Source organism: Suillus subalutaceus (assembly GCF_016647625.1).
Source record: "Suillus subalutaceus strain FC151 chromosome Unknown DFJ58scaffold_209, whole genome shotgun sequence".
NCBI classification, from domain to species: domain Eukaryota; kingdom Fungi; phylum Basidiomycota; class Agaricomycetes; order Boletales; family Suillaceae; genus Suillus; species Suillus subalutaceus.
This window is the reverse complement of record NW_024540458.1, coordinates 65,791-80,281: the sequence shown is the minus strand read 5'-3', so window position 1 is coordinate 80,281 and position 14,491 is coordinate 65,791. Positions and strand designations below refer to the sequence as shown.

At 47.4% G+C, this 14,491-nt stretch overlaps 4 protein-coding genes across 4 annotated transcripts; all 4 read right to left on the bottom strand.

Annotated features, from left to right (window-relative positions):
• Positions 1-6,506: 6,506 nt before the first annotated feature.
• Positions 6,507-6,839, bottom strand: DFJ58DRAFT_642451 (uncharacterized protein; the record flags this gene model as incomplete). The annotated part of the gene is made up of 1 exon (XM_041381367.1): positions 6,507-6,839. A coding segment is annotated over one exon (333 nt), but the record flags the coding sequence as incomplete, so codon positions are not given.
• Positions 6,840-8,730: 1,891 nt separating this feature from the next.
• On the bottom strand, positions 8,731-12,069 carry DFJ58DRAFT_735336 (uncharacterized protein; the record flags this gene model as incomplete). The annotated part of the gene is made up of 12 exons (XM_041386621.1): positions 8,731-9,154; positions 9,192-9,450; positions 9,505-9,580; positions 9,635-9,808; positions 9,899-9,973; positions 10,022-10,053; positions 10,107-10,292; positions 10,366-10,447; positions 10,631-10,684; positions 10,746-11,314; positions 11,373-11,631; positions 11,683-12,069. 12 exons carry the CDS (start codon positions 12,067-12,069, stop codon positions 8,731-8,733), a joined length of 2,577 nt encoding a protein of 858 aa, XP_041236683.1.
• Positions 12,070-13,009: 940 nt separating this feature from the next.
• On the bottom strand, positions 13,010-13,528 carry DFJ58DRAFT_670129 (uncharacterized protein; the record flags this gene model as incomplete). Its single annotated transcript, XM_041382840.1, has 1 exon — positions 13,010-13,528. A coding segment is annotated over one exon (519 nt), but the record flags the coding sequence as incomplete, so codon positions are not given.
• Positions 13,529-13,669: 141 nt separating this feature from the next.
• Positions 13,670-14,491, bottom strand: DFJ58DRAFT_719206 (uncharacterized protein; the record flags this gene model as incomplete). Its single annotated transcript, XM_041384588.1, has 3 exons — positions 13,670-13,883; positions 13,997-14,216; positions 14,266-14,491. The coding sequence occupies 3 exons, from the start codon at positions 14,489-14,491 to the stop codon at positions 13,670-13,672; spliced, it is 660 nt and encodes a 219-aa protein (XP_041236681.1).

The following is a 14,491-nucleotide window of genomic DNA, read 5'->3' as shown; positions in this document are numbered from 1 at the left end:
ACTGTTTCGAATCACGAGTACTGACTACCGAGTACTGACTACCGAGTACCGAGTACCGAATCTCGGGTCTCGGCACTCAGTAGTCAGTACTCGGTGATTCGAAACAGTTTTACGAGTTTTGAGCATCGTGTCGAGTACCAAATACCGAGTACTGAGACCCGAGATTCGGTACTCGGTACTTGGTATTCGGTAGTCAGTACTTTCGAGTTTCGAATTTTGAGTTTTGTTTCCAATCTTTGTCTCGCATGCCGAGTGCCGAATTCCGGGTGTCGGGTGTCAGTACTCGGTTCTCAGTACTCGGTACTCGGTGATTCAAGTCTCGAGACTTGTGACTCATGATTTACAAATTGACATTTGAAACTTGTGATTTCTGAGAACAATGTGTATTATCTTATGTATTTCTGTACTCATTTCACCGACTACCGAGTGCCGAATCTCGGGTCTCGGGTCTCGGTATTTCAAGACAACAAAAATGTATATCATCTTAAATTTGAATTTTCTTAACTCGAGCCTCGAAACTCGTAAAATGTACAATACCTAGGCCTATCTGTCTATATGATATGTATCTGGGCCCACCCGTCTATCTAATACATAATTCCACCTCACCCTTGGCCCACCCATCTATGTAGAATTCCCCACGTCGGCCACCCGTCTATCTAATATTACCCCACGTCGGCCCACCCGTCTATGTAATAAATAATTCCGCTCACCCTCGGCCCACCCATCTATCTGATATTACCCCACGTCGGCCCACCCGTCTATCTAATAAATAACTCACCTCACCCTCAGCCCACCCATCTATCTAATATTACCCCACATTGGCCAACCCGTCTATGTAATAAATAATTCCCCTCACCCTCGGCCCACCCGTCTATCTGATATTACCCCACATCGGCCCACCCGTCTATCTAATAAATATTTCACTGCTCCCTCGGCCCATCCGTCTACAAAATAATACTAATACGTCGGCCCACATGTCTATATAATACTATTTGCTATACATCTCTCCTCAGGTCTATAATATATGTCAATCCTACTCTACATATTACCCACATGGGCCCACCCATCTCCATAATAATATTTCTCCCGACCCATCCGCTATCGTCGATGATATATATAACATCAGCATAGATGGGCCCACCCATCTCCATCGGAAATAATATGCCTCCCGGCCCACCCGTCAACATCGGGAATATACATAACATCGGCCCATAATCCGCTGGCCCGTATTACACGGGATATTATGTAGGTCGGGTGACCCGTATAATATGGGATTTGTCACTGAAGGGGCTCAGACAGTCGCACATTACAGGGATTTACACCAGGAAGAAAGAGATATACGAAAATATTGACCCTAGTGCTTGCACCGACTCATATGATAGTTTTCCCCTTCTAATGCATGAAGCAACACCGTGCACCTTGTTACTATACCACCCAGGTGCTTCAGCCGCATTTAGGCGCCTTTCCATCACATTTCCGCGCGCTTATGTTACTCACAGCGCATAGAGGCATAGATATCGAAAGAAGATCGAAGAAACCAAGTCGGATGGAAGTCCGCATAGATTGCAGCACGTTTTCCCATGTTTTCCTTGCAGTTTTTCTTATGCATAATTCCTTTTCTTCGCATCGTATCTAGGACACCCAGTGGGGATTGGTTTGGACATAGATTGGATCGCTCCTCAGGCCCCACAGCATCACGTTTCACCCCCGGACGTATATTGGATGTAGACTCCATAGCGCAATCACTCCGACGCACTCTATCGCAGTTTCGCACCTCGCACATTTGACCATTCGCGTTTCACATTGTCACATTATCGCCTTCCACATTGTCGCATTTTGAGCAGTTGCCTTGTCGCCTTTCACATTGTCACATTGTCACATTGTCGCCTTTTGCATTGTCGCGTTTCACATTGTCGCATTTCCAGCAGTCGCCTTGTCGCATTTCGTGTTTTGTGCTGTTGCATTTTCGCCTTTCATGCAGTCCCATGTTCACGCTTCGCCTTTAGCGCATTCTCGCGCTTCCACAACACGTTCCCACGCCTGCGCACATCGCGCATTAGCTGCGCCTCATCGCACTTAGTCGCACTATCATCCGCACCCATCGCACTCGACAATCATCATATACCCTCATCACCGACTTCGCTTGAGATCCTCACCAGATGCACTCTGAGTGGGGACACTCAGTATTCAAAGTCCCCGGTGTAGAGATTCACATTTCTCCAGGCTCATATGGGCCAAATTCACGGCTTTTCACGACGCACTTGATATCCTTACAACGCGCTTCTAATACGACTTCTGCGCAACGCGCACTTTGGCGCGTACCAGCGCGTTCAAGTGCATTCGAGCGCGTTACGGTGCACTTCATCGCATTTCCTTAGTATCCGTCGCCTGTCCTCCGCATGTCCCGTCCTAGTCCTCCAAGGTCCATTGGTGCGTTTTCCCTTCTTCAGAACTCATACTCCGTCACACAGGCACTAGTACTTATCATCATATCTCGTTATGGACCCTGACTTACCTCACCATTTACCTTAGTACTTCCTATTCGGCTCCGAGCCGTGGGAACTCGCTTAGCATACCTACACGTCACCATGTTTGTTTTCCTGTCACTTAGTTCTGCTCCACTACCATCGAAGTGTATAGCTCGAGTTTCTATCTGAATACACCGGTTTTCCTTCCTATTGGCGCTTTTGACACCTTTAAGTGTCTATTTCTACATCTATCAAAGTCCTGATTCCCCATTTGATTGTCATCTCTACTCGAAGCACTCCATTGTGATCGCACGAAGTGCGCTTTGACATTGAAGCGTGCTTTTCCGCACTTTCTGCCTTATTAGCGCGTTTAGGCGCCTTTAACTAGCGCACTTCGCTTTTGGGTGCATTATTTGCCTCAGAGTCCCATTCAGACTTCGAGACCAAACCGCTGGTTATAGATCCCCCTCACCTTTCACTAGAGGAATCTTTCTCAGTAGCAATCCCCTTGGGACGACTTTCTACTCGTATCCAGAGGAGCACTTGAGAGCCCACTTCCCACTCTTCCCCCTAGCACGCAGCTATCATTCCTCGCCCTCACCAGGAGATGTAGAGACTCACGTTTCTGCAGGCACATATAGGCACATTTCGCACCTTTTCACAACTCATGACAATTGGCCTTCAATGCACAACTCGCACCATCAGCTATATTCGACTTCTATCATGTCCCTAGTCAGTTTACACATAACACGCAGCTTTCCCATGAAACGCGCCATAGGCGCGGCACTTTCCCGCACAATGCGCAACATTCCCACACGCGCACCTTGCGCGCTTTCTCGCGCTTAAGCGCCCTGCATCGCCCTTCATCGCCTATCATCCAGGGATGTCCGTCTATGTCCACCCACCTCATTGGTACGTCATATCCCTTGCCTCGTGGTTTGTAACAAGCATTGCAGCGTTATTACATGTCATTATGTATTCATAGCGCTTATTGCTCCTATCCCTTCCGCTTCCGATGCGATTTCCATAGTATAAAGTTGCTGACTTACTACACCATCATTATTACTCCCCTTTGCTGTACTTCCCTCGCTATTGGGTTTTACTTTAAAGTAGTAGTCACCACTTGGGCGCACTTTGTGTTTCCAATGGTTATCGTTATCTGCCTATACTAGACCTTTATCCGCGCTCGTTATAACACTCGCTCTGCGTTTGCACTCGCTTTGCACATCCGCTTCCTTATCCGTTTCCTTATCCTGTATTCTCCCACTCAACACGCGCCTCAGCGCTCATGTTCCCACGCTCGCGCTTACCTCAGTGCGCTCTCTCGCGCTTCGCGCTCACTTCACTTTTCTTCTTGCAGCTTTCGCGCATCCATCACACTTCAAGGGTCTTTCTTTCATCTGGTTCTGTGTTCAGTAGCAGTCCCCTTTAGGGTTGAACGTTCTTGCATTCTGCGAGTATAGCAGCTAGGCAGAGCCAAGACTCACTTATACTGGTTGAGCATTTTTAGATATTTCATATCAGCCCAGCCAGGTTGAGATCGCCTCACCGGCGCAGGATGCGATGAATGCGAGGGTTAGGAGTGATGATGCGGGGCAGCATTGGTGTTCAGGGATGTTGCATTCGTCGCAGAACACATGGTAGACAAGGAGACCTGAACCATAAGTCTCCCGTGTGCTGGGAGTGTGTGAGTGAGCTATTACCACTAGTATGCGGTCCAGATCGTCATCTGTTATCGCAATACATGTTCCTGTGTGATCAAAATGAGAATGAGCTATTATTGGCACCCAGAGCAGGAGATGCTCTCTAGCCAAACAATGTGGGCGCAGTGGTGAGGCTCGCGGTGTCAGACCTGCGCGATATGGACAAGGCTAGACTGCCAGGGGTGTGGTTATTAGGGGAGGAGCATCGCGGAAACGAGAGACATTAGTCTTGCCAGGCATCCTGGAACTGGAGGAGCTGTTGTCCCCACTCTGCATTGGTCATCTCGTCAACCAGCCAATCATCACCTCCCTCCCAATCATTGTTGGGCGCGCTAACCCTGGTGTATGGTCCCTTTGCGGAGATATCAGTGTCGACGAGGAACTTGGAGAGATCACTTGGGAGGGTAATGGGGGGGAGAAGAAGCCTAGTGGGGGGAAATACTCCCAAGGAAGGACTGTCTGTGGGGTTGTTGGCACTAGGGACATAGCAGAGGTGGAATGAGGCTGTCCTCTGAGATGGATTCGAGGTGCTGGAGGATCCTGCAGAAAACAAGGTTGGTTGCCCAGTTCCGGCTCCTCCTGTTGCGCCAACCATTGACCATGCCTTGGTTGTTGCAGAAGACGCGGAAGTGATTGAATGGCCAGCCGCGATGTGCATCGAGGATGGCGAGTGTGAGTAGCTCAAAACCGACGCATTCAGCCCAGCCGATGTCCCGTTGGCTATCAAGTGTCTTCCAACCTGGCCAGAGGGTCCATGCATGCCAATACCCATTGATAACAATTGTGATGCCAACGGTTGAACTTGCATCGCAGAAGGCGCGAAGGTCGACAAGGGTGTGGGGTTGACATATGGACTTGCCGACAAAAGATTGGGCAAGTGTGACACACCACCAGTCAAGGTCATCTCGAAGGTGTCGCACTGGGTGGTGTGGCATGACAGGACAACTGTTGCAGACGTCAAGCATGGCCTCCAATGAGGTGAGGTAAGCGCATCCCCTCTGGATGACCAGGCAGGAGTGCAGAAGTTTACCATATAACTTTTGGACATCCAGAAGGACATGCATCGGGCGAGAGCACCATTCCTCGATAGCAGCCAAGTATTTTGTTTTCTTTGCAATCGAGAGTCTGACAGACAGATCAGGAAGCTCCCACAGGAAACCAAGGAACAATGCCTCATAGTCGAAGGCTGTATCTTTGGTTGGTTCCCATGGGATGCCCAATGGTTGGGAAGCTCAATCGATGTCTGCAAATGCATAAGTGAACTTTGCATCAATGGAAGCTCGTGGGAAGGTCTGAGAAAGGTCACGCAGTCTAAACCGACAATCCTCGGCATAGACTTTGAACGTTTCATCATCAAAGGTCCTGCCTTTTATGCCATAAATGTCCACTGTCTGCCTTTTTCCACCCGCAGCCAATGACGCATGTACAGTGGCTCAAAAAACCGTCCGTATGTTTTGGCATTTTTCACTATCTATAATATTGTGTGAGAACAAACAAATGCCTCAAAACATGCTTATACCACATTGTAGTATGGCTTCAGGGCTTTCATTTGAGCCCTACACCGTGGGAATCGGTGGAGATATGGTGGAGATACAAGGCTCACAAAATGGTGACTCATGCGGACAGTTTTTTGACTCAAGTATTTTACAGTAATAACCAGGTATTCTAGTATTTTGTATGACCTCCCTGGCTTTAATTACTACTGCCTCTATCCTTCTAGGCATACTCTCTAATTAATTTCTGGCAATCCTCAGCTGTGATCTTCCCCCATTCCACTGCTACTCTCTCCCAAAGCTCCCATACTCCTTTAGGGGGGTTTCATAGGCTTGAAGCTTTTTCTTGAGTGTTCCCCAGAGATGTTCAATGACATTGACATCAGGAGACTGTGCTGGCCAGTCAAGAACATTGATGTTATGTTCTTCAAACCATTCCCTAGCTCTTCTGGATGTGTGCTTGGGATCATTATCCTGTTGGAAAATGATATCTTCTTCATCAATCCCTGATTCTGCCAAGCTAGGCAGCAAGTGGTCATTTAAAATGTCCACATACTGCGACCAATGTAGCAACCGGTAGTGAGCTCGCGAGAGAGGATTTTTTGGAACACGTCCTTGAAGATGACAAGTGATGGGCTAATTGAAGTCCGAGCAAGAGATGAGGATAGTCGAAAAGCAAATTATGTAGACGTAATCGATCCTCCCAAACCACCACATTATACGGGGACATTGGTCATAGTTGTCTGAGCTCAAGAGCAGCTCTGGGCTCCATGAGACGAGGCGAGACACCCAGAACAGATGTGTCGCTCATCGTGTGAGCAACTGCCACAGTCTTAGGCACACTGCCAATCGACACACAAGGGTTTGTTGGAGCCTCGCAAGGTGAGTGATCTGTTGGTGTGAGTGGTAACGATCTGGAACTTGTTGTCCCAGAGTCGTTCGGCCATGCAATCAATAAAGTTGTGGCTGTGACTCCCCAGGCATATGGCACACACTGCTGAGGAGCAATTGCTGTGTGCGCTCTCTTGAAAACCCTGCCAGTGCACAGCCGGTTTGGAATTATGCGTACCGCTGACCTTCCTTCCTGCCCCCGGAGAGGCAGAGTGCCTCCGAGCGGGTGGAGAAGCCGAACACCTTGACCGCCTCGAGCAATAATTAGAACTGTGTCCACCTCGCGAGTGGGAGCTACTGCTCTGGGGCTGAATAATGCGAACGCACAACGCACAACGCAAAAACGCAGGAATCGATGGTGGTTGACCACAATAGAGGTAAGGCCAACAAGATTTGCCGAAACGCAACACCCAGATTAATGAGACCAAGATGTACATGGTAAAGAGGAATAACATTCAAATTAGCAGTTTCCTGACTGAAGAGGTCTGAGCACATACCTGAACATCCGGTGCGACATTTGTTGTGCGTATGAGAGAAGCGCGATAAACTCGTTCGAAGGTTCGCAAGAGGGTGGGTTCATCTATGATAAAAGGTCCCAGGAACCACTGGATGACAGAATAGCGCTGTTCTTCTTGATAAAGCAGTATCGCCCAACTAGCTAACTGGTACTTGGAGTTCCAATAACGATGAAGCATGATGGCGCCCCAGAATTGAGCAAGCATCTGGACACACTGTTTGGTCCAATCACATTCTTCAATAGCTGCCATGATGCGGGGAATGGCTTGAGCAAAGTCTACCGGAGTGAGGTCTCTATCTGCAATAACCCCTGCAGCTGGCTTCGAGGTTGCTGCACTGACCCACACCATGGAACCATCTTCCCCAATGGAGGGGACCATACTGTCATCATCCCGAGTGCGGTAGTTGACTAGAGCGTCGTCCAGGCCATCATTAGTCCAGTAGTAGAGTTTGACGTACTTCCCGCTATCTATCTTTTGCAACGCAAACTCAAACACTAATGCCTCTTCATCATTGGCAAAAGGCCGAGGGCACATCATAATCACAGAATGCTTTGAACGATTCTTCTTCTTTTCATCCGCTCGCACAGTGTTTTCCTCAAGTTAAAGAGTCAGACGCTCACATTCAGCCTCTTCCTCGACAGCGCGCTTGCGTTCAGCACTCAAACACTCATCTTCAGTTACTTGATCTTGCCATTGAAGACATAAGTCTTCATTAGTCAACACCCAAGTGGTGCTGCAAGGTTTTGGCCGCTTGGGCCTCTGTGACGGTGGGTGTGACCATGGCAGTACAGCCACCTGGGTTTCCCAATAAGTAAGCCTTACTATGGTGGTTTATTATGTGTTGTACCTACTATTGTTAGGCTTTGTTGTACTAATACTCAACACCAGCGTTATATACTGTCCCAAATACTCCAGGACTCCTGCTATTTGGTGTACACTGCCAGTAAGCAGCTCGGCACTGTCCGCCCGCCTATACTATCCAAATGTGTCATCCCGACGCACCCCGCTATGCGCCTAACCTTCCGAAATCGGCAAGGTACTGCTCCCACGCCCCTTGCCCTTCTCCACCACCACCACCACCGCCGTCTACCACCCCGCCATAGGCATCGACGATGCCTTCTACACTTTTAGCTACCACCACTACGTGGCACCGTCTGCTTAGCCACACTCTACTGTTCTGGACACCAGCCTCATCTCTTGAGGATGTCACCACCAACCTCCTCATCTCTCAAGGACGCTACCACCAGCCTCGTCTCTTGAGGATGCTACCACCAGCCTCGTCTCTTGAGGACACCACCACCATCCTCGTCTCTCAAGGACGCTACCACCAGCCCCGTCTCTTGAGGACGCCACCACCATCCTTGTCTCTCTAGGACGCAGCCACCAGCCTCGTCTCGAGGACGCCACCTTCATACCTCAAGAATGTACCACCAACCTCGTCTCTTTCTAGTCCCTACTACCATGGTTACTTCAAATGCAGGGCAGGAAACTGACCTGGAACCAGTACCTTTGATGGAGTTCGAGGACTTGTCTTTGTGTACCTGTGAATTTTTACTATCATATAGGCACAATGATGTAGCTGACTGTATGGGGCTTAATATCATGAAAAATGTGTCAATGTATTCAGAGCGAGAGTGATAAACCATGCATCTATCAACTACAACTGGTGAGGCGCTGGTGGCGGCCCAAACATACGATCTAAATTTGCCAACATAACATCAGGATCCATCAACTCATTGGCAGCGAGAGTAGTGCGGTTAGCGGCTGCAGGACTGGGAGGAAGAAAATTAAGGTTGTAGGTAGCAGGATCAAAGTTCAAGGCACCGTTATTCATGTTGTCAAAGGCACCAAGGTTGGCATCAGTATTGCCATTGATGTTGGTGTCAGTATCGGCACCGGTGTCATCAGTGTTGATGTTCATGTTGGCGCTGGCGTCATCAGTGTCGATGTTGTTAGCTGAAGTCTCTTCAGTGGGCTCTTCATCTTCATCATCTGTATCGACAGTCTCAACACTCTTGTAGGTCTTCTTGCGACAGGTTCGACTCTCCATATGTGTCTGGAGACCGTGCCCGCTTCTTTCCCTTATCTGAGTGAGTCTGCCGGCGGTGTTCAATGAACTCGCCATTTTCAAGGCTCTCATTGCGTTCTTTGAGGAGTTGTTGAAACTCCTCGTCATCGACTCGTCTCCATTTGATGGCATTAGACCGCCACTTTCGCAAAAGCATGTCAAGGTCAGGAAGGGCGCTTGACACTTTGCTGAGGTTGGTGAAAGGAATGTTGGTAGGCCAACCTTCAATGATCACTTGGTAGCATTGGACGACATTTCGAAAGTAGTTGGTCCAGTGCATCTTCGCGTCTTCGTCCTTAGTGATTTCAACTGGACGATATAATAGTTAGAGTAGTATGAAATGATGTGCTCAAATAAACTCACCAAGTCTCTTGCCAATTTCATGGCGGATTGCTGAGCTGAACTGCAGAACACTGCTTTTGATGATTTTTTGCCGCACCTAATGAGTGAAAAGAAATCAAGCAGGACGAAACAGACCTTTCATGCCTTGAACAGCAAATCCTTCCATCTTACTGATTAAATCTTGACTGTTGATATTCATTGTAGACGACATAAACTCATCCACACCTTCAGTAGTGAAGTTGACACCATGGACAGGAAGGTTTGTAGACCCGCATGTTGCATAGAACATCGACTCAACACCAGTCCAGCTCCTCAAATTGTTTAGCTGTAAATTCTGTCAGCGAATAAAAAATAAGATGGATAGAAGACTCGCCTCGTTCTTGACAGCCTTGAGGGTCAGAGTGACATCACTAACCTTTGCCTTGGTGGAAATTTGGATGCCCGTGGCTTGCATTTCCTTGTGCTTGCCGTACTCGACAAGAAGCTCAGCCTTCTCATCTTCAGTGAGCTCTTGATATTCCACATGGTGCTATTTGACAAGCTCTTGTAGCACATTCTTGCCCGTTGCCCCTTGACACAGTAAGCACATTGTCTGCGATGTATCTAGTAGTAGAAATACATACCATTTCCATCATTTTCCTGGCGCTTCTTCCAACAGAATGTGTTCCACACATTCAACTTGGAATGCTTGAACCTCATCAACCCACGACCTAAGCATAAGTCATTCTGTACGCAGCGGAAACTCTTGTGGTGGGAAGACGCTATAGTCTTCACCATCTCGTCAAGACCATCCCAAGCATCGCTGAGGGCTGACCTAAAGCATTGCGAATTTTCACGACGTCAAGTGGCAAGGGCAGCACGGGCTTCCTTGCTGAGAGTTACCCTGGTCCGGGGGCGACGAGCAGGTGCAGCCTGACCATGTGTGTGAGTCTGCATTGCGTAGAGAGACTGGGTAGGCATTGACCTGTATTTTTGAACTGTTAGTGAACTACCAAGGGACAATTTATATGAGGATGGCCAGCACAGTAGCAGCAGTAACACGCATATATTAACGTAACTAGTTTGCACACACCAATTAGTAGTTTTCAACAAACAAAATTGGGGGTCTAGTACCAGAAAAAAGATAAAACAAGCAAAGCACACACACTAATGCCAGGGTGCCAAGGAATGTAAACATTTGTGAAAGGAAGGAAGATAACCACTAAAGAAAAGTGACGGCACAGTCAGTCAATTTGAATCAACTTAGTTCAAATGTAGAATACCTTAGCATCCACAAGCGCAAATTGAATGCCACCGCAAAGATCAGAATGAAGCGATCTACTCAGGTTCGAGGCCTGCTCATAAGTCAAGTTCCATTTCGGAGACCGAAGCACAGCCTCCCAGCGGCTACTGCGAATGGAGCCGATAAGTTGATGAAGCTTGGGAAGGACCTGATCATCCAAACCGAACCGATCAAGAACAGCATCAGTGTGCGGACCAATACTGATCAATGGGACCCCAAAAGATGCTGTTGTACCAGTCAAATTTATACCACCAGCTTCGCTTGTCCCATTAGTACTAAGAGCCTCTGTGCTAGTTGCGATCCTAGGTTCGGCAACACGCTTGAGGAGAAATGCATCAACATTATGGCGCTGACGAATTTCAGGCTTGCTGTTGCTTTTTGCCAGGGCTTGACCAATCTGAACTGCAGCCAAGAGAACCTTGTTACCGACTTCAAAATCGTGTTTGAACTGCCTAGTAGGATGAGCTGAGCATTGGATCCGTGCACCTGTGGCTACCAAGGGTGCAGGTAAGAATGTTGGTCCAGACGGATTTACCTGACCTGCTGGGTCTTAATATATGAAAATATGTGAGTTTGCAAATGTGAATCCAGAGAAAATTGGACTTACAGTGCCGGGGAGGGATAATGCCCTCAATGCGACAACATTCTGCAAAGCATTGCAGATGGGGGACTACGAACTCCTCACTGAAAGCCTGCACCAATGCCGATAAATCTCCCCCAAGATGCTCTGGCATTTCACGATATTCACGTGGTGTGATATAGAGGTCAATAGTAAAGTATTCTGGAGAGAGTGTTTCTGGGGCCTCAGAGCCAGCGCAATGCATGAGGATGGAAATTCCACCATCAAGACGGTCTTGCATAGTAATCTAGCCATTGATGTTGTTAATTTACAAAGATGAAAACAAAAAAAAACTCACTGCATCAAACACATCTTGCAGTGCTTCATTCATGAACTCTTCTTGTGTGACGGATTGTTCATCTGCTGACGTGTATGAATTGAAGGCAACATTTGATGGATGGAGGCCACTAGGCTTCCGGGTATGGTAGTGAGACCCATCAATGTGAGCATCATGTCTGAGTAGTGCGCGAGCTGCTGATTGTTGTTCTGCATTGCCGAAACCTTGAGCAAATGAGCTCGAATGGAGTGCCGCTAAGCTGGACATTGAGAAGCGAGGTTGAATGTACACTTGTGCTGGCATCTCTGCAAGGATAGACGTGATTGACATTTGAGATGCTGCAGGAGGTTGTCCAGTTGTGTTTTTCTGAGCAGAAATGGGGGAGTATGAGCGGATGGAACGAACCATAGTTAGTTGGTTGGTTTGGTTGAAGTGTCAGTGAGGCTTTGCGGCATGCAGTAATAGGATTATTGAGACCTTCATGATAACCAATTAGGTATAGAACCTGCTCCTGAGTCATAAGTAGCTAGTAGGTCCTAAGTGCAATTATAAAGCGCAGATCAGAAGATTGAGTCTGAACGGTGTTGGTAGAAGGGAATATGTCAGCAGTAGCAGATGATATGTAGAAGGGAATATGATGTCAGTACTAGTAACAGATAATAAGTAGAACAGATCAAGTAAGTATACATTCTGAATGCCCATTGCCTTGTTGAACCACTCTTGTAGATAACTTACACGTGTTAGTATTTGGGATCAGTCGAGAACTAGATTTCATACCTTGGATCTCCTCCCAGATACTGTACGACCATGGTCTTAAGGTATCATAGTACCCACTAACACTGCCGCAGCGTGGCAAGGGCACTGGCACATCTGGTAGGTAGTAGTAGCAGATGATATGTAGAAGGGAATATGATAAAATCTCCTCCCAGGTACTGTACAACCATGGTCTTGAGATATAGCACCCACTAACACTGCGGCAGTGTGGCAAGGGTACTGGCACATCTGGTAGGTAGTAGTAGCAGATGATATATAGAAGGGAATATGATAAAAGAACGGCCACATCACCCATGTATAGTTCGAGTTACGATGATATTATTCAGAGGTACCCTAAACACAAGGCGTATAAACTATAAGCACACACCAGAACATGTTCGAAGTGGTGGCAACATTCAGTCCACAACAGAAGCCAAAAAATCAGCGAAATCTTCTACAATTTGAGCTTGCTCCTCATGCTCAAGAATATCCCCACTGCTCTGCTCCAACACCACAGCAGCCACCCTCTGCTCCGCATCTTCCTGATTATTGTTGGTGCAGATGACAGGAGCTATTTCTGCATAGTACTGAGATATCAATTCAAATAATGAAGAGCAGGAGACATACCATCACCAGACGATGTTAGTGTGCTTTGGAGTCGAATGCCGACTCCTCGTTGCCCAGAAAAGCTTGCCTGAGATGTGATCTGATTTAATTTAAGCAGATGTAGCACATTGACAGCAGCACATTTTTGCCATTGACATTGCAGTTCAAGTCCGACCGGCCGGTTTGATATGAGAAGGGTATCAATGGTGGCGTTCACCTTGAGTTCTTCGTCATGTATGGCTGTGTGCAGCCGGTGAATTTCAATATTCAACCTCTGTATTTCTTCATGAGCACATCGGATCTTAAAGTACTTCACCATAGCTTCACGATAAGCAGGTTTAGTCCAATCCGAAGTGCGAATGTCAGAACGAGATTGACGCAAAAGATCAAACTCACCCAGAAAGCTATACTCCACGATATCCTTCCATGTCAGCTGCGGTAGCGGAGGGATTAGAGCAGTGGCTTGAGTATTGTACCAGTTCAGTGCATTGCATATTGCCTCCGAACGTCATTGTAAAGCTTTGCCAATCTGTTGACGTAGTTTGTAGCCTAATTCGAAAAATGAGAATCAGCACACATATGAAATGACTGATTTACCTGTTCCTGAAAGCGAGAGCTTCGACAGCTCAAATAAACACATCACAACAAGTCATTTGAGTTCATCAAGTGCTGTGCGATAATTTAATAATGAAGCTTCTTGACGAAAGTGGTTGTAGTGTTCGCTTCCAATCTCCCACCGTTTATTGATTCCGAGTTGGATTTCCAAGTGCGAAGCCATAGCTTCCGCATTTTGAAGCTTGGAATAAGCTCCATCAACATGGACCCGAGCTTGGTTGAGAGCGACGTGCATTTCCTCAAAACCTCTGACATGAATTTCCATGAGGGCATGATTAGCAGCTTCTCATGCTAAATTCCATTCCTTTCTGTCATATGCCGTGAGCTATCAGATTAGTACTAAACTGACTAGATAACTTACTGTCGCTCTGCAACCTCATCAAGAGATTGAACATACTGAACACTGATTCGATCCTTGACTGGTGGCTCTTTCAAACCATCCAGATATAAGTGTTCTTGCTCGTGAAAACGAATGAAGTCCGCATCTGTAAGATCGAGAATACCTTCGATGGCAGTAAGTTTGGCAGTAAGGGTATGAATAGCTGTCAGGGCTTCTCGGTAGTGATTGCATAAAAATGTGCCTACATGTCAAGTTAGAATCATTATCTAAGTAGAATGTCAAAGACGCACTAAGGGCCGCATACTTGTCCTCATCCCAAAATGAGAAGTGCTGTTTGATTGACTGATGCCGGTGAAATGGATTAGCATGGCGAGTACTACGTGCAAGCTCGTTCGAGGATGAAAAGACATGTTCAAAACCTTCACCCTCCGTGTGGCCAGTACCATCAATATACATCGGGTGCCAGTCAATCTGGCACCTCCGGTTGTGCGCATGGCCATGAAAGGCCCCAACCAT